At 36.4% G+C, this 27,744-nt stretch overlaps 1 protein-coding gene across 3 annotated transcripts; it reads right to left on the bottom strand.

The window, feature by feature from the left end:
* Window positions 1-985: 985 nt before the first annotated feature.
* LOC149848241 (uncharacterized) lies at window positions 986-27,744 on the bottom strand. 3 transcript variants are annotated; one of them, XR_016427191.1, is made up of 8 exons: window positions 26,804-27,744; window positions 26,519-26,659; window positions 10,303-10,458; window positions 10,084-10,205; window positions 9,822-9,980; window positions 3,642-3,702; window positions 3,369-3,493; window positions 1,260-1,395 (listed from the first exon to the last, which is right to left on the bottom strand). XR_016427191.1 is itself a non-coding variant. In XM_089984641.1 (7 exons), the coding sequence occupies exons 1-7, from the start codon at window positions 27,293-27,295 to the stop codon at window positions 1,210-1,212; spliced, it is 1,317 nt and encodes a 438-aa protein (XP_089840767.1). In that variant the 5' UTR covers window positions 27,296-27,735; the 3' UTR covers window positions 986-1,209. The 3 variants fall into 3 exon arrangements, 2 of the variants coding, with proteins under 2 accessions (XP_089840767.1, XP_089840838.1); XM_089984641.1 differs by lacking the exon at window positions 3,369-3,493 and having other exon boundaries at window positions 986-1,395; window positions 26,804-27,735; XM_089984712.1 differs by lacking the exons at window positions 3,369-3,493; window positions 10,303-10,458 and having other exon boundaries at window positions 986-1,395; window positions 26,804-27,735.

Genomic DNA, 27,744 nt, shown 5'->3' with positions numbered 1-27,744 from the left:
CTTTGAAGGGTTAAAAGAAGAGGTAACAAGAGCAGGTCATCTAAAAAAAAATTTTTTTTTATATAATGAGAAGAAACCACCGTTATGGTTTAGACATCCCATTATGGGCCAAGAGGTGTCGCGTTGATCGTGGCCAGATTTTGGAGATTATAGGTAAAAAAAGTTGTTGTTGTTGTTGTTATAGGTAAAAAAAGTCAATGAATATTCGCCGCTACCCCCCCATTGGTGGTAGTTTCACATTGGTTTCTTGCAGCAATGGATGCACACCCTGGGTATCAAACTCGCAACATTCCAACTCAAGGTGACAAAAACCTAAGTTGCCAGCAAGAAAACTAGACCAATTTGTGGCCTAATCCTTCTCCACATCATCTGTTCTATAGAAAAGAGGCCCACTGGATTGCTGAGACAGCGCTAAACAGGATTTCAATATAAAGGACATACCAATATAAAAAAAAATTAATACAAAACTCGAAAGCCACACAACACTGAAGGGCCAATGAAGACCGAGGATTTTTATGATATCATCCAAGATGATGGTCATCTTCCGAGATCGAAGTTGAAAGGAAATGTGGAAGGACTTATACACACGGGTTTAATTTTATAAAACAGAAAAAAAAGAACATGAGGGAGACATTAAAAAAAAATCACACATTCATACCTCTAATCCATATCGCGCATCTGTGTCCCTGTTCATTATCCATGAGACAGACAGATTGTAACGGAAGAGTATCACATAAAGAAAGAAGAAACACCTTCTGAAACTCTCTTGGACTCCAACCCATACATAAAGTCAGGATTCCTTTACCACCTAATCATCTAAGTGATGACCACAATTATTCGCCAGGGAAACCATTTACGGGGTCTCCGACTATGATTTGGGCACTGATTTTGGGTTTGTCCAACAATACTAATGCATTTTGTCCACATGAAATGACAAGCCACTGGGGATGCCATAGAACATATACTAAAGGTATGACAATATTGTTGCATGATAAAAACCTGCAACCAGCATGGGTATCAGGAATTCTACTTTGCAAGTTAATTTAGCCAATGCAACGCTCTGCCAACAGGAAACGAGCAGTCTGCGGCCATGACAATCCTAAAAATGTGCCAAATGGAAGGATAACAACATTGCAAAATAAAAAACATAATTAGCACAATCAACAAAAACCCGCAAAGATTTAGGAAGGATTCTTGACTAGAGACAAGCTAATCTGAATCATTAGCAAGTCCTTTTGTTGCACCATCTAGATGGATGTATCTCCAAATGAGACCTAAACTGCTTCCCATGATGTTCATAATGACGGCAGAAAGAGCAGGAGGTAAGACCACAAACTTGGACGCAAAATGGGAGGTTGCAAGAACAACACCAAGAGATGAATTCTGCATCCCAACCTGCATAATAAATCTCATTGGTCAATTCAACCATGAAACAATTGATTAACTGAAGATAGTAAGACACATCCAAATTGGTAACATATATAACACTAGCAGCATAATTAAGTAATTCAAAATAAAAATAAAAATAAATAATGTTGACATTTACATAATAATTTAAAATTAAACAAATAGAAGGCAAAAATAAATCAGTTTCTTGATAGAAGTTGCATGAAGCAGCAAGCATCAAGATTTTTAGGTTAACCACTTGAAAATTTTAAGTAATTGCTGCTATAGCCTTGTATTTGGTTCAGAATTTTTCTCAATTTGTCTTTTTGTTAAATGGAGTTTAGTGGACTTCAAAAAATGTATGAATAAGAAATTTACTTACTACTACTGTTTATAGATTTTAAGATCAAGATTATATTTAGATAGCACGTGTGACGGTTAACAACTTAAATTTAGTTCAGCATAATAAGATTAGCATATCAAACCAAATAAAAATCTTGTTCAAGTAAAGATGGAATACGAACAGTAATCTAGCATGAAGAACTTCCAGCATTAGCTTCTTGCTAACTCATGGGTTAGAATCATGACTGCTTCAAATTATAGGCTATCCTTGGATGAGAGGACCAGATATCATCATTTTCTTAAGATGAACTGGGCACAAAGCCCAACGTGTTTCCTTGCCCACTGTATCACTTTGGATAACTTAAGAGGCATCAAGTTATCAGCAAGCAGCTATATTTTCCCATATGTACATGCTACGAAGAATACCCAATATGAGATCATTTTCATATTTCTTTTTTGGGTTGTGTTCTTTTACAGTTGGCAGCCATAAATTTGAGCCCAATGTGAATCAATTTCAGGTTCTGCAGTAGGCCTCATGACAGAAAAGCATAGTTAAGGGCAGAAATGAGGACTTCTCTTTTCTTTTTTTGATTTACAAATATGATCTTAAAGTTTTTTTAATTTCTTTTAACTGAAGAAATAAGATAAAGTCAATGTGCTTACCATCATAGTGACAATTAATCAGCAGTGAATTTCATGGGATATTTCCAAAACTTTCATTTATCATGCTTCCATCAAGGAAATTTCAGCAAGAATAAATAAATTTAAGATTTTCCCTAAATGCCAATAACAAGAACAAAACAAAATATCATTCAACCATCCTTTTGAAAATCATTGAAAGGAAAGCATGGGGACTGTTGCACATTTTCCTACAAAGCATTAATATACAGTAATTAATCTCTCTCTCTCTCTCTCTCTCTCTATATATATATATATATATATATATATACAGCAGGCTATTTCTTGCGATATTATAGGTTTGGTGATAAATCTCAGGGCTTAAAAAATATAAAAATAACAAAAATAAGAGAATATCATGTTTAGACAAAAAATACATAAATAATAAATGAAATAAGTAAAAAATGTAAAAGAAATAAGAAAAACATATTTTAGATGTAAAAAATGAACAAAAATAGTAAAACTAATTGATAATATCACGAGAATATCACGATATTATCAAATTAGTGATATTTTCAAAATAACACGATATTTTAACGATCTTATCGTGTGTTGAATTTACAGCAATAATATTGCGATATTTTCAAAATATCGCTGATATCTGTGACTATGATGAAAATATAAACATCACAATAGAAACACAACAATTTCATCTAACCGAAAAATATTACAAAATTTTGAAAATTCCATGACACTTTAAGCATTTAAAAATGTGGGTTACAAAATAGTGTGATAGTTTCATGTTATCTTTCAAAAATACTGTGATACTTGTCACTATGCTCATGCTCAAGTGATGTAAGAGCCGATCCAGAGAAAATTATCATATCGTTCAATGTTAGGGAGGAAAGCCACAAGCAATGCACCCTCAAATGTTTAAGCTAAAGTTAGCATAGTCAATAATGGAATAGACTAGCTAGGATATTTTCACATTTCTTACATGATACAATTGATAAAAAAACTACCTTTTTCTTTCTAGTCACAAAATTTCACTTGGTAGTCTTCGCTAGATCATGCCTTGTCTCTTCACATTTTGGCACCTCTTTACACTTTTTTTTCTTGAAAAAGATTTACATCGCTATATCTTGAGCTACATCACACAGATATGGCAAAAAAGACATGGGATATGGCATTCTTGTGTAATTTTTTGCTGATAAGCAATATATAAGGGGACAGCACACGGGGGTAAGTTGGAGTGTTCCTGTGACATAGATCATAAGAAAGGGCTCTCAGATTACCTCAATTGAAATCGCTCTACGTTGTGATTCTCTAAATCCACCTATAGATGCAGCCATGTACCTGCAACATAACACACCCAAATCTCATGGATCACATAGAGGATATTAAACAAAGTTTTTTTCTTTCAGTTTGCATTTTTTGTGCATACTGACCATTAAATGAAGGCTCCTTATTTTCCTTAGCTTTACAACAAAAATGGAAGTGATAATAGAATGTGTCTATTCTCTAATCAAAGAATGCATGAACAAGATAGCAAACACACAATAATCAAAACCATATTCTGGAACAAAGCATTGCTAGTGCACTATTCTCATATACCTCTACCACCATTAACATGTTAAAGAGGAGTGTCATTTTAAATAGAATCTGCAAAACACATCATAAACCAGTTCAAAACACATGAAAGGACTTTTTCCTGTACTTGAAAAAAGAAAAGGAACTCCATCTCTCCTTTATAGTCTCTGTTTATTTTATCTTTGCCATCACTTTGCAGTTGAAAGAGATGATCGGATTGGAGAAAAAAAAAACTCATAGACAAGTTGGGTTCAGATCCTGCTGTGATATTACCCAGATCGCCTGACTAATAAAGAAAATAAACTTTTGAACTCCATCCAACACTTGTTGATATCATAAAATTGTAACTTGTGAGAAATCAGATGTGGGAGTCACCTTACTATCGTAGCAAGAGATAGAGAGAGAGGTAAGAGGGAAGAGAGAAAAAAATGTTGGGCGGCAATAATGTCTTCTCCCCTTTCCATTGATATTTATATGTTGTACGAGTGGTACAATACAGTATAGTATGTTGTACAATACAGTACAATACAGTACAATAGTACAATACAGTACAGTATGCTGTACAATACAGTACAATACAGTACAATAGTACAATACAGTACAGTATGCTGTACAAGTGGTACAATACAGTACAGAAATATATTCATTTACATATACATATTTAACAACCTCCCTCAAGTTGAGGATGATCTTCAATCATGCTCAACTTGCCCTTAAGTAACCAAAATTGATGACTAACCAATCCTTTGGTGAAGATGTCTGCTACTTGGTCTTCTGATCTGACATACGAAGCCTCAATTTCTTCTGTTTCAATCTTTTGTCTAACAAAATGCTGATCAATCTCAATGTGCTTCGTGCGACAATGATGAATAGGGTTAAAAGAAATATTAATGGCACTTTGATTATCACATAAAAGCAGAGAGGAAGAGATAGGTTCATTCAACTCTTGAAGAAGATGCCGTACCCAAGTGACATCAGCTGTCCCTGCTGCCATTGCCCTGTACTCTGCCTCAGTGCTGGATTTAGCAATGGCCTTTTGTTTCTTACTACTCCAAGTGACAATATTTGGGCCAATAAAAACATAATATCCTGAAACCGACCTACGCTCATCAGGGTCCCCACCCCAATCTGCATCACAATATGTAAGTAAACGGTGTCCTGTAGTGAAGCTTTCATCTTTGTGATAGAGCAATCCATCTCCAATAGTCCCTTTCAGATATCTGAGAATACGCTTAATACATTCCATATGACAATCAGTGGGAGCATGCATAAACTGAGATGCTTGATTTACAGCATAAGCAATGTCAGGTCTTGTAAATGTAAGATATTGCAACATACCAACAATGCGGCGATATAAAGTGGAATCATGATATAATTGGCCTTCTTTTGCACTAAACTTATGATTTAAGACAGATGGGGTGCTGAGAGGTTTACAATTAATCATACCAGTGGTGTGAAGAATGTCAAGAGTATACTTGTGTTGACTTAGAGTGAGTCGATCATCTTGTCTATCGACTTCAACTCCCAAGAAGTATCGCAATGGGCCTAAGTCCTTCATCTTGAATTTGGCCATGAGTAAAGACTTGACCAAGGCAATATGTGCATCATCACTCCCAGTGATAATGATGTCATCAACATATATAAGAACCCAAGTAGTAACATGATCATTCTTATACATAAATAAAGAATGATCAAGTATACTCTTAGAAAAGCCATGCTGCTGAATTTCCATGGAGAAACTCTCAAACCAAGACCGAGATGCCTGTTTTAAACCATAAAGAGACCTTCTCAATTTACAAACCCATGTAGCCGCATCATGTTCACTATATCCAGGAGGTTGCTCCATATACACCTCTTCCTTCAAGTCCCCATGTAGGAACGCATTCTTGACATCCAACTGGCTAAGAGACCAACCATGCTGAAGTGCCAAAGTGAGGATCACACGAATGGTGCCAATTTTGACAACAGGGCTAAAAGTTTCCTCATAATCTTGCCCATATTGTTGTGTGAATCCGCGTGCAACAAGGCGAGCTTTATATCTTTCAATGCTACCATCTGGTTTACGCTTGATCTTGTAAACCCATTTGGAACCAACAACATTTCTATCAACAGGTCGAGGAACAATATCCCATGTATGACATTCATGAAGTGCTGCCATTTCTTCGTTCATAGCTTCAACCCAAGCTCGAGAATGGGCTGCCTGATGGAAAGTAAACGGCTCTTTCTCTTTGGCCACATTGGTTAGAAACAACTGAAAGTCAAGAGAAAAATTGTTGTAACTAACCCAACGATGGATAGGATGCCTTTCACGTGTGGATCGTCGAAGAGGGGGAGCCTCGTGAGATGGAGTTGAAGGGGCTCCTCGACGGGCATAAACCAAACCTGAAAACCGTGAAGGTGCATCCTGGATGATGGAGTTGTCTGCTTCAAACTGAATTGGTTCATCAACAACAGGATCTCTGATAGAGTCATATAGCAAAGTATCACAAAGCCATGGATCATAAGTAGTTTGCTCATATACCTGAGAAGTATCACAAGTGCTGAAATGGTCATCATCAAAAACAACATTTCTAGACACCTTAATCTTACCCAAAATAGGATCATAACATCTATATCCTTTATACCCATCGGCATATCCCAGAAATCTGCACTGAACTGCTCTGTCCTGAAACTTGTTACGTAAAGAATGATCCACATGGACATAACAAATGCATCCGAAAGCATGCAAATCATCATAAGAAGGGTGAGAACCGTGAAGCAAATAATAAGGAGACTGATCTCCTAATAATTCCATAGGCAACCTGTTAATGATATGCACTGCAGTGTGAAAGGCCTCAGTCCAAAGAGAGAAAGAAATATCAATATTGTGCATCATACTTAACGCGGTTTCAACAATATGCCGATGCTTACGTTCTGCTACTCCATTCTGTTGTGGAGTGTAAGGACAAGAGGAGTTACGTGTGATGCCATGGTCCTTTAAATATTCACTAAAATCATGAGATATGTATTCTCCACCACCATCACACTGGAAATAAGTGATATTTGAATTGAAAAGGTTCTGAACAAGAGCATGGAATTGTTTGAAAAGTTTGAACACTTCAGATTTAGATTTCATAAAGTAAATCCAAGTGTAACGAGTGAAAGAGTCAAGAAATAACACATAATAACGAGAGCCAGATAGAGATGAAACAGGAGCTGGGCCCCAAACATCAGAGTGAATAATTTCAAATGGCTTGGAAGCTCTTTTATTGATACTTTGAAAGGGAAGTACATGACTCTTGCAGACATTACAACTAGGACACTTATGATCTAATTTGACTTTGGGAATAAAACCCTGAGAAGACAATTTGTCAAGAAACCCTTGACTACAATGACCTAACCGACGATGCCAAGAAACTGGCTTATTACATTGCATAACAGAAGAAGACTGACTCAAATAAGCAGGAAAAGATGGAGACACGGTAGATGACGTCTTCAAAGTCCCAGGGGCTGCTTCGAAGACGTACATGTTTCCGCGTCGTTCACCCTTAGCGAGCATCTTCTTGGTTCGAAGGTCCTTAAGACAAACAGAAGACGGAGTAAATTCCATGGGTGAATTTGTTTCATCAACCAATTTAGAAACAGATAAAATGTTTTTCTCAATGGCAGGAGTGAGTAAGACATTTTTCAATGGTAGTGTAGATTGTGACAAAGAGAGAGATGCATTTCCAGTATGAGAAATAGGGTGGTGGGAACCATCTCCCGTGACAATAGTGACAGTGCCAATATAAGGAACCATGTTGGAAAGTTTACCTGCATCAGAAGTAACATGTGCGGCTGCTCCAGAATCAATATACCAAACTCCATCATCATTCTGACGCAAATTCATGTTGTTAAATGCAGTCATCAGAATTTGTTGCACATCATGTGGCAACCCTGCACTCTGTCCCTGATCAGTACCCTGATGTGCTCGAAAATTTCCCTGCGGCTGCCCTTGAAACTGTCTAACATTCATCTGTCCAGCTCTTGGTCCTGGCCTCCCTGCCTTGTTGCGATTCTGTGGGTTGTGCCAACAATCTGCTTTCACATGGCCACGCTTGTTGCAATGGAAGCAAGTAGGGACACGGGTACCTCTAGTGGCAGGTGGAGCAGTAGGAGTAGGAAGGAGTCCTCCACGGCCCATATGAGCAGCAGGTGGACGAAATGAGGTAGACCCAGATGTAAACATGACAGGATGAGGATCATCAATAAGATGATCTTGAGTCAAACTAACTTCATACTGTAGGAGTTTGGCCTGTAAATCCTCAAAGCATGAAAGTGTAGAGGCAACCTGTAATGCAATGCAAAACATACGATATTGGGGCCCAAGGCTTCCCAATACCTGCTGAACAACATCTCTGTCAGAAACAGGATATCCAATAGCGGCCAACTGATCAATGATAATTTTGATATCCCCTAGAAATTCAGTAATGGTCTTAGTTCCCTTTCGCATAGATTGGAACTGTCATTTCAGTTGAAGTGCACGTGATTCAGAAACCTGTGAATAAGAGTGAGCAAGATGTCTCCATAGTTCTGCAGCAGTAAAATGGTCAGAGATAGTTTGTAATATACGATCAGATAACGTGGCAGTCAAATAGGCAACCACAGATTGGTCCTTCTGAAACCAAACATCATACGCAGGATTTGGAATAGCAATGCAACTCACCTTCCCATCATTACCAGTTACCTCTTGCGTAATAGTCATAGGTGGGGCGGGTGATCCCCCATCCAGATGCCCGGAAAGACCATGACTTCGGATAAACGGCAGAATTTGGCGTTTCCAAAGTAAGTAGTTATCATGAGTTAATTTGTGAGAAACAAGTTGAGAAAGAAATCCGGGGTTGATTTTAGAATCCATAAGGAAGAAGATCAAAGATGAATCAAACAGCACGACAGAAATTCGTAGGTTGTACGGACATAAATTTTTGAGTTTTGGAAATCACGATTTTTTAGTTAATCGTGCAGAATGTACGATTTATCAACTATATTGCAAGAAATAGATAAGAAATCACAAGAAGTTTGAGAAAAGAGGCACTTTTGAGAAATGAGGGTTCCCAAATTTGGGGAAAACAGAAATTAGGGTTGATAAAATTGGGGATAACAGAATATGTAAGAAGGAAAAGATGCACGATATGAGGAAATCAAGAAACGACGTCGAAATATAGTGATTCAACGGAGAAACAACAGAGAAAAGATGAAAAAAAAAACACTTTCCTTGAGAACGCCCAAAAACGCACGTCAAGGTCCTTAGGGGCCTTCCAGATGATCGTGATTACCACGCCCTTGGCTCTGATACCATGTGAGAAATCAGATGTGGGAGTCACCTTACTATCGTAGCAAGAGATAGAGAGAGAGGTAAGAGGGAAGAGAGAAAAAAATGTTGGGCGGCAATAATGTCTTCTCCCCTTTCCATTGATATTTATATGTTGTACGAGTGGTACAATACAGTACAATAGTACAATACAGTACAGTATGCTGTACAATACAGTACAATACAGTACAATAGTACAATACAGTACAGTATGCTGTACAATACAGTACAATACAGTACAGTAGTACAATACAGTACAGTATGCTGTACAAGTGGTACAATACAGTACAGAAATATATTCATTTACATATACATATTTAACATAACTGTCATGCAATCACTGTGCCTTTTAAAAAAAATGCAATCACTGTACCACCAGGAACATCTTTTTAGACGGAGGTGGCAATTGTATGTACCATAAATTGCAGAAGAAAAACAAGAATATAGACTTTTATAGACTTCCAGAAACTTGAATGGTTTTCTGCAGTTCAGCAAAAATGCATGAAAATGAAACTATACAATTTGTAAACTACCAAGAGAATTTAATGCAACTTACCCAACCAAGAAACCACCAAAATGCAACAAAAGAACAGAGAAAAGAAGGAGACCCAGTTCTGAAGATAAGATAGCTTCAAGTACCCAAGATTGACTGAAACTGGTAGTCATTGATGCTCCGATTGATGAAAATAAATGGGCGACATTTTCAGAGAAAACACTGGCATAGAATAATATCAATTAGTATATTTATTAGAAATTGTAAATTAAACAAAGGAAAAAACCATGATGGCGCAATCAAACAAATGGCATCAAATCTAAACCTGCTTGCAAGTAAGGAAGAAGCTAAGACAGCAAGAAGAGGTGCAAAAGGTACTACTGCTTTTACTAAAGTTGGGAATGCTCTTTGCATGCACGAACCAAGAAGAACAGGAAGAACAACTACCTGCAACCAAAAGCACATGGTAGCAGTTGATTGTTTGTCGTACAGAACTTCATCAAGCCAGTATAAATATAAATAATTATAAAGCAATCAGACATACTTGCAGAGTGCTTGCTGAAAGTGCAGCTGCATCTACAGGGACATAAGTACCAGCCAAAATTTTAGTTAGTAGAGGAGTGCAGATTACTGCACCTAGAGTAGTGCATACTGTCATTACAACTGATAATGGCACATCTCCTTGAGCAATTAATGTCACCTGTAACACTACTTTAGAGAAACAGATGATCACAAGGAAAAATTTCTTACACAACAAGCCTGCAATGCATCAAGTATTAATCTAAATTAATTATACACATGTTCCCAATGAAACGATGTGAATATCGTTGTACAAAGTGTGGGCTATCCAACAAGGATGACTAGAAAATTAAGCTCATAAAACTTCAGGGAAATTAAAAATAATAATGAATTATATATAAATTTATATTAACAAGACTGATTTTCTCTCAACAACCATATCACAACTGAATATTGGATATTGCCCTTGGAGGCCTTCTCTAATGATCACAAATGTTCAAATTATATTGCCTTTGAAATCCATTGGCATGCACACTTGCAGCTAAAAATTCAAGTAACATTCATTAATTATTGTACTGCACTTGACTTACAAACAGAAGAACGGCTCCCTTATTAGGTAATTTTAATATCACGATAATAAGATAATTTATTTACAACAGAATCGTATATAAAGTGAACAGGTCTCAAACAATGTATGCAAGTGACAAACTATAACATTACTCCATCAATGCAGAACTGTCTATCATCTTGAAACACAGGATGAAAACTGCCTTTGACATTGACAGGTGCTGGCCAACACTAGGGTGACAAACTATAATGGGTATCCATATAACACATGGTATACAAAGCTTGCATTTTTGCTGGTCATTGTTTATTATCATGTACGACCAAATGGTTTCAACCTTAACTCCTACAAACCTTGTTTCAGTCAACAGAAAGTTCGCATATGTAATTACAAATCAAACCAAGGACCTAACATCAGATTTGATTATTGGATCCACCACCTATCTTGGGGACATCCCCTGTCCTTCCACGCAAAAAAATCTCCAGTCCCTCTTCCTTCTCTTATTAGTGGTTGTTAGCATTCACTAAACCATTCCCTTATCTTCAACAATTTTGTTTTAAAAAACTCAGAAATACTGATTTCTTGACCTAGAACAGCATTTATTGGAAGTCATGTCTTCTAGGCCGCCTACACAGACCTAATCTACCGCTTGTGGAGCAGATTCTATAAAAAGCAAGAATAATATACTCACTTCTACTATGGCTAGTTGGAATTTCAAAATATATGACAAAGATGAGAACAGATTAAGTTAGAGTTAGACATATACATTACCTATGCACTTGCTTGAGCGGTATGGACTAGTATACCTGATGACTGCACTATTATGGACATATGGGCCTGATTATTACAAATGTATTCCCAAATTTCAATCTCTATGGTGAACACTTGAAGGTGGAATTTCAAGATCCAAGGAAGAACTCCATGTGCATGATGGAACATCAGAATAAAATGAAGATCGCAATTGATTCACTGGCTGTGTTAGTGAGAAGATTCTAGAAAGAGAAAGCAAACCATAAGATATATGGTAACAGACTAACATGTTTGAGTGGTTGCTCTAGCGTGTGGTCACAGTTACTATCTTTTTTAAGACCATGCAGAGTTATTGTAACATGAAGCGTTTACACCTCTTTGGAGGTTTAAACAAAACATAAGAATAGCAAGATTCACATGATGTGATAGATATGGGTATAGAAACCTCTATTTCACAAGGACGTGCATGCAAAGGCAATTTTCAAGCAGGAAGAGCACATACAAGAATTCATAATTAAGGAGGGTGTGTCTCTTGCTCTCGGTCTAATGCATTCTGTTGATTGATCATCAAATCCTAATAAACAAAGGAATATGTCATTTCACCAACCACACAAAGGAAAATCATTGTATAAGATGGCCCCAATTCAATCCACAAGGTTGGAAAATGTGTCTTAGAGTATTCGCAGGATTCTGGTTATTACTGTTAGAAAATGACTTGGAATACATTAGGTTCAACAATGAACCCATACACATGCACATGAAGTGCGAATATACCCATTAAAGGGAACAACACAAGCACATAATGTGCTAACACATAAACCCACAAAAGGGAAAAATGACTTAAAGTCATAAGTTGAATATTATTGAAGAAAGAAAGAGAAGGGGTGAAAACCCCATTACAATGGAGCAAGAGCTCCCTCAAGAAGTGATAAATACAAAGGGGAGAGCCCCTATTTATACACCTCAAAAGGACCACCTTGGGGGCTCCCAAAGGAGACGTTGGAGAGCCCCCAACGATCACAAACGTCTTTATTGGGAGGCCCCCAATATGGTACAAAAATGAAAAATAAAAAAACAAAAAAAGGAAAAATATTACAATGCATATTCCAATTGGAATATGCGTAAAATGACAAATTACAAGAATACCCTTGAGGGTATTTTAGGAAGAGAAAATATATATATTTATATATATATATATATATAAATAGAGATACGTATACATATATATATATGTATATGTATCTTTATATATATATATAAATATATATATGTACATTTAAGGATTATATTTCAACATACATATATGTGTACGAGTACACATATTTTAACACCGCCCCTCAAACTTTGCGGGAAAACGAAAAGGTTGAAAAAGGCGCAAGACTCCAAGAGGCTTCGGTAATGATGCTATTGAAACTGGTAAATGCCTTCCTTCAATTGCTTTCTAATGGTGAACACATTTCCTGATCCATCCGGGGTACTTCCTTTTATCCTATCTCCAAGATCCTGTGGAATAACAACAAAGAACAAGTAAAGAATATCTTTGCACTTTACTCAAATGAAATATTCCTAACAAGATTAATCGAAACCATATCGGATGACTCACCCGCAAAACAATGGTGCAAAGTTATAACTTATGCATAGAAATTTGAAGCACATAATAGGATAATTAGTTTAGCATGAAAAAAAATTTAAAAAACCAAAGTTTCAAAATCATATATTATGTTAAAGAGTAAGCGGAAACAAAATATGCAGAAATGAAATGCATAATGCATTCATAAGGTCCAACATTGGATACACACAACCCCATAATGGAGAATAACAAAATGGTTCACTAAGGGACACCACAATAAGCCTACGAAGAGGCATAAGTTACATATGCTTTATTGAATGAGGACAAAAAAGGCCAAAATGAGCATATGCATATACAAGCATGAAATGAATTAACACTTAAAGGAATCACTAATGAACATGCTCCAAACAAACTTTAGTCAAAATGAACACAAGAGTTCAAAAGTTTTTTAAATCCATTTAAGAGGCAAAATAATGAGTGTTATTTGAGTAGAGAACCTTATGCATTTAGGAAAAACTCACTCAAATGACAAAAAACTCATTTTGCATATTAAAAAGTGGCAAGAAAAACCATAAACACTTAATATATAGATTAAATGCATATCAAAGATATGATTCACTTGTATCTAAAAGAAAGCAACATATGAATGAAATTTCATAAATTTCAACAATAGTTCATCCCTTACAAGCAACTACCTCATTAGTCCTTCAAAAACCCATAAATCAAGTGTATAGGCTACTAGATCAAGAATAAATATAATGTCATTAAAGGCCAAAGACACACACAAAGGTGTGCAAAAGAACCTCTTGTCTACATGTAATAATACTTGAAAAGAGTGCATCAATGACAAGAACAAGAGAATACACGCCAACATGGACCAAAAGCATCTCTTGTCTACGTAAAAATACACTCAAGACCAAGTATGTTCAGCTACTAGAACAAGAGTATCAAGCCAACCATGGGCTAAAACACAATACATCTCTTGTCTACATAAAATGGCACTTGAAATGAGTGAAAGAATCCAACCATGGGCATACATCTCAGCGACTAGAACAAGGACACAAATGCCAACATAGGCTAAAAACACACACCATGGTGTGAATCAACGTGCCTTGTCTACATATAATAACACTCAAGACAAGTGTGTTCAGCTACTAGACCAAGCCAACAAAGGGCTATCAACACACAAAGGTGTAATAAAATTCTTGTCTACATATGATGACACTTAGATAAGAGTTATAAAAGGAGAAGACCTTTGAGGCAATAAAACTTGTAATGATAAACATATAAACACAACCTTGAAACAATATTATTAAAAAAGAATACCCATAACAATAACATTTTGGAATAAATGTGTGAATATACACACACCAAGAACACTTGTGCACAAAAGCACAAAACATAAATATGCAATTGCACTCATAGGATTCATAAACAATAAAAGGTTGGGCAATAATCCCCAAAACCTTGATTTTAATATACCTTAAAACATTTAAGGTTTCAAACACCATATATCCATCACATTTACATATAAATAAGAGCATTCATAAGATCAATGGCCAAAAGAGAAAAAACGAGTCTCACACTCATAATTAGAGATCATATAACAAATCATTTTAGAGTCCCAAGGTGCCCATAACTCACCTCAACAACCATCTTTAATATGGCAAGTGGACAATCTAAAATGACATAACACGAGGTGCCCATAACTCACCTCAACAACTATCTCTAATATAACAATAAGGCCATAAAAGGATTGATGCATCATATAACAACTTGTGATGGATAAAATAAGTGTCATAAAAGGCAAAAATACCTTTTCAACAAACATAATGACATAAAGAAATCATCTTGGGATAATCAAGAGAAAATAATCAAGCTTTTAATAAAGAAATCACAAGAACCGTAATGGTTTGCAAAGAGAGCTTTAACACAATATCCAAGGAAAAGATAAAAAAAAACTTGAAAATTTATAGAGTTGGGATTAAATCCCATGCAACAAGTTTTAATATTCTTTGATTGTGATATGCGGAAACGTATAAAGTGCCATAAGCACTTACAATGATTTATAATGATTCGATAAAAGAATCAATATCTAAATTCATTACACTTTCACCAAAAGAAATGTGCACAAAATCTCCACAATGTAAAAATGTCTACGAAGAGACAATACATATGTAAGCACAAAAAGTTTTACAAAAAGATGTGCACGAAGGCACTCATACAATACTTGAACAAATACACACCAAGGTGTAAACAAACATGTACTAAGGCATGTATTTCATAGAAAAGAGGGAATGCATACAAGCGCAAATATTTGAGAAACAAATGTGCACAAAATACAACAAATACACAAAATTGAGCAAGCATGCACTTTATAAAAAGAGCAATGCTTGAGACTCTCAAACTTTAATTATGCAATTATATGCTTGACAAATGCAATTTAAGACAAAGAAGATAATATTACGGCCAACGTAGACATCTTTAGAGATATAATCAAGAGGTTTTGAACCCTTATGTGAAAAATACAAACCAACAAGTTTATAAAGTTGCATCATTAAAATTAATGAAGTTTTTTTTTATACCAAAAGATGTAATAGATACACTATGCATTCTATATAGTGTGAGAAGTTCTTTTAAAAGATCTTTCCTAATGAACACAGTGGTTCATACAACCTATTTATCACAAAAATATTTTTTTCAAAATCCTTTAAATAAACCAAAAACATTGAAAGACCTTTAGGAGTTCTCATTTATCATTAACAAGAACTACTTAGGATTCATAAAAAAGTAAACAACAAAGATTTAGATGTGAAAGATTCTTATACAAGAATTATATTAATTTTTTCACAAAAAATGCACTAAAATCCATAAACAAGAGAGGAGCTCAAAACAAATTAGGCTTTATATGAGAGTCAAGAGTTTTTAAGAAATCATATATAATTTTTAAAAGTTAATTTATAGGTCAATCATGAAATACTTATGTAAAAATCATAAATCCCACATAATTGAAGACAATTTTGAAAAATATAAATTACTATTATATGTGATGAATAATCGATAAACATATAAACAAGAATTATATATTTGAATAACAAACAAGTTTACCAAATTTAAAAAGAGATATTTTTTTTTTTAAAATATACGAACACGCGAAATGTGAAAAGAAATGATTCCACTATCATAAACACTACATGTACATAGTATATGCAAGAAAGATAGTTTATGCATAGTATGTTAAGAAAAGAGATACATACCGAAAACTTAAGAAAAAAGAGAAGGACAATGAATACTTCACCATTTCTTGAGCAACACACATTCCGTTGCACCAAAAGACAACCCCATCGTGACCTTGCTCTGATACCATGTTAGAAAATGACTTGGAATACATTAGGTTCAACAATGAACCCATACACATGCACATGAAGTGTGAATATACCCATTAAAGGGAACAACACAAGCACATAATATGCTAACACATAAACCCACAAAAAGGGAAAATGACTTAAAGTCATACGTTGAATATTATTGAAGAAAGAAAGAGAAGGGGTGAAAACCCCATTACAATGGAGCAAGAGCTCCCTCAAGAAGTGATAAATACAAAGGGGAGAGCCCCTATTTATACACCTCAAAAGGACCACCTTGGGGGCTCCCAAAGGAGACGTTGGAGAGCCCCCAACGGTCACATTTGTGACCGTTGGGGGCTCCCAACGTCTCTATTGGGAGGCCCCCAATATGGTACGAAAATGAAAAATAAAAAAACAAAAAAAGGAAAAATATTACAATGCATATTCCAATTGGAATATGCGTAAAATGACAAATTACAAGAATACCCTTGAGGGTATTTTAGGAAGAGAAAATATATATATTTATATATATAAATAGAGATACGTATACATATATATATGTATACGTATCTTTATATATATATAAATATATATATGTACATTTAAGGATTATATTTCAACATACATATATGTGTACGAGTACACATATTTTAACAATTACGAGCTTCTTTACCACACTTTCTAGTTTGAACTTGAGACAAGATAAACATGTAAGATTTTCAATACGAATTCTTGCGGAAATGGACGGACCCGGGGTCTTGGGCGTGCGTTGTTACACAGTAAATCTTCACAGGCTTGTTCTTTAGATCACAACCTCTAAGCCTTTCAGTGAGATTTTCTTTCTCCAGAAAATCGGTAACACAAGTAGAATCACTTTGTAATTGATCACTGCACTTTGGTGTATCACCACTGACAGTGTATCAACTCTCTCAAGTGTATTCTTTTCTTCTATTGGCCTCATACGGCCCTCTACTTGTAGTCCCTAAAAGGGGGTTGGAATGGTTATGCGTAATGGTGAACTGTCCCTTCAACCCCAAGGGTCACAACCCTTGAGACAAACATGAACAATGTATTTTTCTATAACTTGCTTATCTTGTATATTAAGTGAATATTAGTGCAATTATGTTATAACTGTACATGTTGTGATGGACCAACCATTGGAAGGACACAACCATTGGGCTGGCTCCTCCCAACGGTTGAATTATGGCCACTAAAATCCTTACATCTCCCACTTGGACATAAGGGACATAAGGGACAACCAGTTTTACCAAATTGGTTCATAACATAAACTATGTATTGGCATACAACTTTGAGTACATTATTTACATAGTTATATGTATACTTACATACTTAACCACATACCTGAGTCCCATCTGACTCACATATCTAATATAAACTTTTCAGTGACTGCCTTGGTTGATGGATCTGCAACATGTCACCAGAAACAACATAATCAATTGTTATTTCATTTTTCATAAGCATATCATGCACAAATATTTAACTTCTATGTGCTTACTCTTACAACTATCAACTCCTGTATGAATCAATTGTATAGCACAATATAATTGAACTGAATCTTTTGAAATATCCAAATTCAAATAATTTAAAAAGTGATTTATCCAGACACCAAAGGTGGCCGCTATGTTACAAGCTATATATTCAACTTCGTGAGTATATTGTGTCACACACCCTTGCTTTTTACATGACCATGCAACTGCCCCACCTCCTAACATAAAAACATAATCAGACATGAATTTTGCGTCATCTCTATCATCAGCAAAATTTGTATATGAATAACCCACAAACCTTAGCCTACCAGCTTGATAGCATAGCTTGAGTATGTTAGTTCCTCTTAGATACTGAAAGATTACACTGCTTCTCAATGAGGAAGCCCAGGATGGTTCTGGTACCTGCTTACTAGACTCACAGTAAAACTTAGACCACGTCTAATGCAAAGCATAACATACATCAGGCTTCCAATTGCATGAGCATAGAGAACATCTAGTTTTTCTTGTCCATCTTTTGGACAATCATTTTTGTTTAGTTTTAAGCCTTTAATTATTAGAGTACCTTTTGCCTTATTATTTTTCATTCTAAATCTCTTTAGAATATGATCAAGATATTTCTCTTGACTTAGACATAACAACCTCGATTTTTTATTTCTTTGGATTTTTATTCCAAGGACATATGAGGTTTCACCCGTACCCTTCATTTCAAATAAAAAACTCAACCAAGACTTAGTCTCATTTATCATGTCTATATCACTTCTTATGATTAATATGTCATCAACGTAAATGGACGAAATAATAAAATTACTCTTACTTCTCTTGGCATATACACAGTGGTCCAAATTATTTACCTCGTAACCCAACTTGATTATGACTTTATGAAAAGTGAAGTATCACTACTTAGGTGATTACTTAAGCCCATATAAGGATTTATTCAACTTATATACTTTATCTTTTTGACCTTTAATTTCAAAGTCTTTTGATTATTGCATAAATATGGTTTCTTTTAATTCACTATTTAAGAAAGTTGTTGTCGCATCCAATTGATATAGGTCAAAATCGAAATAAACCATCAATGCCAAAATAATGCGAATAGAGACCAACTTTGCCACAGGAGAATAAGTTTCTTCATAATCTATACCTCACGTTGATAATAGCCTTTCACAACTAATCTTGCATTGAACTTATCAATAGTTTCATCAGTCTTAAGTTCTCTTTTGAAAATTCATTTACTACCAATTGCCTTACAATCCTCAAGCAAAATAGCCAGTTCTCAAACTCCATTCTTTTCTTTGGAATCCAAATCATCTTTCATTGCTTTTATCCAATACTCATATTCATTAGAAGCAATTGCATCATTAAAAATTAGGTTATTAAGTGTTTATCCAAATCCATGAAGTAACATAGTTTTTCGCTAAAAAAAAAGGTAGTAATCACTAAGATACGAGGAAGGAGTTCTCAACCTTTTCTGCCTAGTTTTAGGTTGTGAAGACTTTTGGTCATTCATAATTGGTTCAATATGCTCAAACTCTTGATTAGGTATCCCAGAATCATTTATGATATCAAGAGAGACACCATCATCCTCAGGATCAAAGTCACCTTATTTACCTTTAAGGAATTCTACTTCTCTGCTTTCTATATATCAATTTTCAAGATTATATAATCTATAACCTTTTGATCCCTTTGGGTACTACACAAAAATGCACTTGATAGTCTTGTTGTCTAACTTGTCCCTCATCTTACTAGGAATCAACACATGAACAGACGACCCCCGACTTTCGCAGATGACTTAAATCTGGCTTTCTGCCAGTCCACAAGTCATGAGGTGTCGGTACTATAGCTTTAGAAGGAACCATATTAAGAATGTACATGACAATACTTATGACTTCTCCCCAAAATTTTTTGAGAAGGTTTGCATGTGCCAACATGAATTTGGTCATATCCATTATAGTTTTATTCCTTCTCTCAGCTATATCATTCTATTGTGGTGTATAAGGCATAATTGTAAGAGTGGTTATATTATTATTTTTGCAGTAAGATTTAAACTCATCAGACTTATATTCACCACCTCTATCATATCTAATTATTTGAATTTTTTTTCCTAATAACCCTTCAACTTCATGTTTATATGCCTTAAACCTTTCTAGAGCTTCAATTTTTTTAGAAATTAGGTAGATATAACTACATCTAGAATAGTCATCTATAAATGTGATAAAATATAATTTCTTTCATGTGTTTCTACTATTAAGGGTCCACATATATCAGTATTTACCAAAACTAGCAGTTCATATGTTTTGCTACCCTTAGAACAAGGTTTTCTAGTCATTTTTTTAGATATGCATAGTTCACATTTTTCAAAATTTATATTTTTAAGTAAAGATAGTAACCTCATTCATCGACGGTGACCTTAATGGACATGTAGGCATTAGTAGGGATGGATTTGAGAGTATCCATGGAGGCTATGGTATAGGAGAAAGAAACGAAAGTGGATAAAGGATTTTAGATTTTGGTTTGTCCTATGATATGATCTTATCAAACACTTGGTTTAGGAAGAGTGAGTCTCACCTAATAACATTTAAAAGTGGGCTTAATACGAGTCGGATAGATTTTTTCCTAATTAGAAAGAGAGATAGGGGTTGTTGCATCGATTGTAAGGTTATACCGGGAGAAAGTGTAGCTACACAACATAGAGTCTTAATTTTAGATCTTAGAATTAGACAATGCCGCAAAAGGGATAAACATAGGATAGATCCTAGAATTAAGTGGTGGGCACTGAAAGGAGCTAAACAAAAATGTTTGTAGAGAAGGTAGTTAAGGAAGCTGATTGGTGTCTCGAGGAGGATTCAGACTCAATGTGGAATAAGATAACGGGTGGCATGAGAAAGGTGGCTAAGGAGGTATTGGGTGAGTCTAAAGGCGGTGCACCGCTAGGTAAGGATACATCATGCTGGAACGAGGATGTCAAATTAGCTATTAAGGTTAAAAGAGAGTGTTATAGAAATCTAAGTAAGAGTCGTGATAATGAGAATTTGGAGAAGTATATGATAGCAAAGAAGGAAGCTAAAAAAAGTAGTTTGAAACACGAGGGATAAGGTATATAAGGAGGTTTATGACAAGTTGGATACCAAAGAGGGCGAGAAGGATATTTATAGGCTTGCAAAGATGAGAGATAGGAAATCGAGGGATTTGGGTATGATTAGATGTATCAAAGATGAAACACAAAGGGTTTTAGTCAAAGATGAGGAGATTAAGGAGAGATGAAAAGATTATTTTGATAAGCTATTTAATGGAAGTCATGCTCAGGATCTTGGAGACTTCTCCATTCCTTTTCATGAGATGAATCGTGACTTCATGTGCAAGATTCAAAAGAAAGAAATTGCAGAGGTTTTGAAGAAAATGAAATCAAGAAGGGCAGTTGGCCCAGATGGTATACCTATCAAGGCTTGAAAATGCTTGGGAGAGAAAGGTTTAGAATGATTGACAAATCTTTTTAACAAGATTTGGCGGACAAATAAGATGTCTAATGAGTGGAGGAAGAGTACTTTGGTGCCTCTATATAAGAATAAGGGTGATATACAAGATTGCACAACTATCGTGGTATAAAACTCATGAGTCATACTATGAAACTTTGGGAGAGGGTAATTGATTCTAGGTTGAGGAAGGCTGTCATGATATCGGAGAATCAATTTGGTTTTATGCTTGGAAGATCAACTATGAAAGCTATACATCTTCTTAGACAACTTATTGAGAGAAATAGAGAGAGGAACAAAGATTTGCATATAGTTTTTATTGATTTGGAGAAGGCATACGATAGAGTACCTAGGGACGTTCTCTGGTGGACAATGATGAAGAAAGTTGTTTCTCTCAAGTACATTAATATAATTAAGGATATGTATGAAGGAGTAGTAACCAATGTCTGCACTTGTGGAGGGGTGACAACCAATTTTCCTAAAACGGTTGGGTTACATCAAGGATCTGCTTTAAGCCCTTTCCTATTTGCTATAGTGATGGATGAGCTTACGAGATCAATTCAAGAAAATGTGCCGTGATGTATGTTGTTTGCTGATGATATTGTTTTGATTGATGAGTCTAGAGCTGGGGTTAATGCTAAGTTAGAATTATGGAGACAAACTTTGGAAGCAAGAGGTTTTAAGTTGAGTAAGAGTAAGACAGAATATATGGAATGTCGGTTTAGTAAGCAACAAAGTAGTGATGGGAGTGTAGTGAAGCTTGGTGAGCAAGAAATACCAGTGGATGACTGTTTCAAATATTTGGGATCTATCATTCAGAAGGATGGAGAAATTGATGGAGATGTAAATCATAGGATAAAGGTTGGGTGGATGAAATGGAAAAGTGCAACTGGAGTGTTGTGCGATCGTAGAATGCCATTGCGGTTGAAGGGAAAGTTTTATAGGACGACTATTAGGCCCGCTTTACTATATGGTACGAAATGTTGGGCTGCCAAGAGACATCATATTCAAAAAATGAGTGTAGCTGAGATGCGTATGCTTAGATGGATGTGTGAAAATACAATAAAAGATAAGATTCAGAACGAGGAGATACGTAAGAAGGTAGGCGTTGCACCCATTGAAAATAAGATGAGAGAGAATCGTTTACGGTGGTTTTGACATATTCGGCGAAGGCCTAATGATGCTCCAGTTAGAAGGATGGAGAAATGGGAAAATATATTAGTTAAAAGAGGTCGGGGTAGGCCTAGGAAGACTTGGATGGAGATGATAGGAAAGGACATGAATGCTTTGAACCTCACCGAGGACATGGCATTGGATAGAAATGATTGGAGGAGAAGGATTCATGTGGAAGACCCAGAATGATTTTCTTTTTTGGTTCATATCGCCGACCCCAGTTGTTTTGGGATGAAGGCGTAGTTGTTGTTGTTGAAGATAGTAACCTCGTGCTAACTATTTTTTTTTATTTTATTTATATTCACATGCCCTAACCTTAAATGTCATAAATATGCATCCACTTGCATAATCAGTATAACCAAAAATAATCATTGCATTAATTTTTGAAGGAATTACATTAATACGAATGAGACCATAGTCTATACCATAGTGACCCCAGAGCTTCACTTTTCCACGTTTCCCAATTGTGACCTTCTCGCCACATAAACAAACTTTAAAGCTCTTCTTGACAAAGTCTGCTACAGATAAAACATTTTTTCTCATAAAAAGTACATAAAGTACATTTGTCGATAACAAACTGGTCTCTCTTAATTGAAGCCTATATGTTTCAATTCTGATAAATTATTTCTCGCTTTTCAGCTACCTGCTTTCCAGGGTTTTTCTTCTTAGATTTGTTAGGGCAATCTTTCTTAAAACGCCCAGGTTTGTTTTTTACAGGAAAAACATAAACCCTTTGTTGTAGTCTTTTGATTCTTATTCTACACATGACACCCCTTGAAGTTCTTGAATTTCTTAAAGAATGAGCCCTTAGGTTTAAGCCCACAAAAGGGTGCAGAAAATGACACTTGTGCATTCATGACTTCTCCCTTCTTATCTTTATTCATGTGCTCTTACTCAAGAGCCAGTTGTAGGGGAAGTTATGTTAAGGTGAAAATCTTCTTATTTAATCTCATGGCTATTGATGAAAATCTTCTTATTTAATCTCATGGCTATTGATATCATTTTTCATGATAGAGGGAGACTGTTCAGTATGGTGAAAATTTGCATACGTTCAGGGATTTCATTCTCAGTTATGGCCAGGTCCTTGGCTATCACCAACATATGATTTACATGATTGACAACATTGTCGGACTCCTTCATCTTGCACGAATTGTATTGTTTCAGGAAAAATTCGATGAGTTTCAGAGGTCATATCATACTTCTCCTTTACTGCCTCCATCATCTTCTTAGTGGTGTCAAAATTCTCAAATACTTATATAAGATCATCTTGCATGAATCTGAGGAGAGTAGTTTGAGTGAGTTGGTCAACTTCAATGAATTTATTATAAACCTTCTTTTCATCTTCAGTAGATGTTTAGGTCACAAAAGGTTTTATTTTATTTAATACATGCAAGGTTTTGTCATGTGTCAGTAGGTATTCCATTTATCTCCCCCACATCTCAAAATTTGTTTTATTCAATTTTGGACAATTCAACCATGCTTATCTTGTTTGTCATTTTCCTAATCTTAAAAAAATATTAGGATTAATAAAATTTTAAACTAATATTAAATTTCAAGTTCTTATGATTTTATTCTAGTTTTAGGCATGCAACAGGACTATAATAAGCAAACCACTCTTAAGAGGTTTTCTGAAAAGCTTAACAACTTTTCTGAAAAATAAAAAAAGTTAAGGACTTCTTTTGAACAGATTATTAACTTCTGGTACTTCTTTAGTAATTTTCTGAGTTAAACAAAAAAGGTCAAAACACTTTTCTGTAATATCAGAAAACAAAAGCCTTCTTATGAAAGAAAAACATAACTGAAACCTCTCACAATAAATATCAGAAACTTTCTGGGTTAGACAGAAAGTTTTAAAGCCTCTTTTTGTAATTTCAAAAAACAGAAAGTAACCGTTCTGAAAACACTAAACTGTAATTTAGTTTCTGCAAAATTCCAATGTGTTGAACCCCTCTTATGGAATTTCAGAAATAGAATCCTTTTAAACTTTAAGGAGTCCTGTAAATGGAATTCTCTAATAAGTGAAGGACTTCATTAACAAAAACATTAAATAAACAAATGTTTTAACAAAAAGGGGGTCGCTCGACCCTTCCCCTCTTTGAAAAACATAAGGGCTTAGAAACCCTAACCCTTCCATAACAATTGCCATTGCCGCTGCATTTTCCAGCGAAGCACCACCGGTGGGGAGGTTCCAGTCGTCCGACCACAATGGGAGTCGGTCGGCGCCTAGGTGGACATTGATTGAGCCGTTCTGCTTTCTCAATGCGTTTTGGGGTTTCCTCCTCTAAAACAGAGAAATCCGGCGAGGGAACGCCGAAAGAGGTCTCCCTAATCGGCCGACGATGTGGTCCAACCACTACAAGCATCAGACAACACTTTAGAGAATGTTTTTTCGGGCCAATTTCATCTTTCATGAAGTATTGAGGTTTTTCGGCAACAAGAAGGGAAAAAACAGTGGTTCCGGATTGTCACCGACTGCTGCCTCTAGACAACTCTTGTCCTTGGATTAAAAATAGTGAGAAGAACCTCTGGTTCTTTCTCCGCACTTTCCCCTTTTTGTTTCAGGGTCCGATTGTGGTTCGTTTGTACGCCGGGCAGTTATAGCAGCTTCCGGCAACCAAAAACGGGTATTATCTAGCCCTTTCCCAAGTTTTTTTCTTTCTTTCTCTGTATATATATAATATATATACTGCAACAGAAAAGAAAAAAAATTAAGTTTTCACAAATAGTGATTTCTATTCACTGTTTGTTAACTCAAAGATAGAAATCAAAATTAGAATCGACTGACCTCTTTTTCCCAAAAAATCCGTGTTAGTTTTGACGAGGTCAATTTTCTGAATTTCTATGCACACTATCACAGCTACAGTGAAGGAACCACCTCACTCTGATACCAATGTAAGATTTTCGATACGATTTCTTGCGAAAATTAACGGACCCAGGGTCTTGGGAGTGCATTGTTACGCAGTAAATCTCCACGCGCTTGTTCTTTAGATCACAACCTCTAAGCCTTTTAGTGAGAATTTCTTTCTCCAAAAAATCAGTAACACAAGTACATTCACTTTGTAATTGATCGCTGCACTTTGGTGTATCACCACTGTCAGTGTATTTGGAATGATCATGCCTAATGGTGAACTGTCCCTTCAACCCCAAGGATCACAACCCTTGAGACAGACATGAACAATGTATTTTTCTGTAACTTGCTTATCTTGTATATTAAGTGAATATTAGTGTGATTATGTTATAACTGTACATGCTGTGATGGACCAACCGTTGGGAGGACACAACTGTTGGGGTGGCCCTTCCCAACGGTTGTCTTATGGCCACTAAAATCCTTACACAACATTGATGATGTGTTGATCAAGAGCTGCAAATCACACGCTGGTGAGCTTCATGCTTTACTTCTACAAAATTTTGATCACTCCAGCATATACCATGGCATGTTTAAAGAAAACTTGTAAATGTTCAGTTCAATTTTTAAGGGTTTAATCAAATATGCATCATGCGTGCCTTTTGAGCAACTTATCTCTACATACCAACAATGTTTTGCCAGATAAACCTCTAGATTGGGAGGGGTCCTGACATATCATATATTTGATTCTTTTTCTCTCTCTAATTATCAAAGGAGAGGGGCCATGATTGCCCGGCTTACTTATCAAAAGCAAATAATAGACACCATCATGATGAACTTTTGTGACGGGGAGGGATTGCAGCGTGAGAATTAGGGAAAATGGCAGCAATTCGTGCAATCACAACAGCATGAACATGACCGTGAATCTTAAAGAAAACACATTTGCAATTAGAAGAACGGCAACAAGGTCATTCAAGGAGAGTTAAAACTTAAAAAGGAATGGAAACTCTTACCACATTGGATGCGGTACCGCCAGGACAACAGGAGAGCAGAATCAAGCCCACCGAAAGATCGGGTGGGAGCCCAACCAACTTGCTAATAATCGCTCCAAGGGCAGGCATGACGGTGAACTGCGCAACGCACCCAAAGAGCACCTGCAAGATTTTCCCTCTTTCCTTTCACCAACCCGTCAAGATCACCAATCAACAAAAAGAATTGCGAACAAAAAAAAACACAAATCTAAGTCGTAAGTGAAAGAAGCAAGAGATTAGCAACATAAGGAAAAGGGAAGAGCTGACGGAGCGAGGACGCCGAAACAGGACGTCGAGGAGATCCCGGAGCTCGATCGTGAGGCCCATCGCGAGCATTATGAAGGCGAGAGCGAGCCTGTAAGAGTCGGGTCGTCTATCCACAAAGAAGGAGAAAGCAGATGGGTTGATGCATGCCACTAACCCTCCCACCGTCACGTAAATTGGGTAAAGGCTGGCTGCCGTCTGCAGCGCTCGGTGCCACCACCTGGTTGTATCTGCGGTTGCAGTAGTGAGGGCTCCGTCTGCACCACCACCAACGTCGTCTTTCGCGGCCGCGGCGAGGACGACCTTCGGGCGAAGGAATTCCGCAGCTGCCTGCCTCTTCTTGTTCTGGTTCTTCTTCTTTTGCGGGGGGAGATTAACGTCCAGCATCATTACACATTGAGTCGGCTTCTTCCTCCTCACCAGCGTCAGTTGTCTGGTGTCACCGAGATTTAGAGAACCACATGGTGCAGAAGCAACGGCGCTTGCTACAGACATCGCGATTTATTACAACCACCTTATTTACTTGCTCAGTCGCCTCACTTCACGGAGAGATCTTCTTAAGCCAACTTCTACGACATGGTTCTGGAGAGACTGTTCAGCGAGAGATGGGGAGAAGGAAACGACGCCCCATTTCCACTGGAGCGACCGACTGTGAGAAAGAGTTGTAAGTGGGATTGGTGATATTGAATTGTCACCGCAGGTGTTGTTTTGTTTTGCTGCTGTGCTCTCCCTCCTCCACGTAATGGGAAGGTCTTATCTGTCAGTTGGAGAGAAACGTGTATGGTTCAGATTTAATATCATCGAGCTTTTGGTGATAATGAATATGAGTAAGCCTTTTTGGGAAGCGGTGGTGGTGGTGAGGCGAGACGCACCATGAACATAACTAACTACCTGTATTATTTCCCTCCCTTAATGACATATAAGCTCTTGTACACAAGAACCAT

Source organism: Nuphar pumila, chromosome 1 (genome assembly GCF_984573655.1).
Source record: "Nuphar pumila chromosome 1, dmNupPumi1.hap1.1, whole genome shotgun sequence".
NCBI classification, from domain to species: Eukaryota; Viridiplantae; Streptophyta; class Magnoliopsida; order Nymphaeales; family Nymphaeaceae; genus Nuphar; species Nuphar pumila.
The sequence above is the reverse complement of the archived record's forward strand: the minus strand, read 5'-3'. Positions and strand labels throughout refer to the sequence as shown.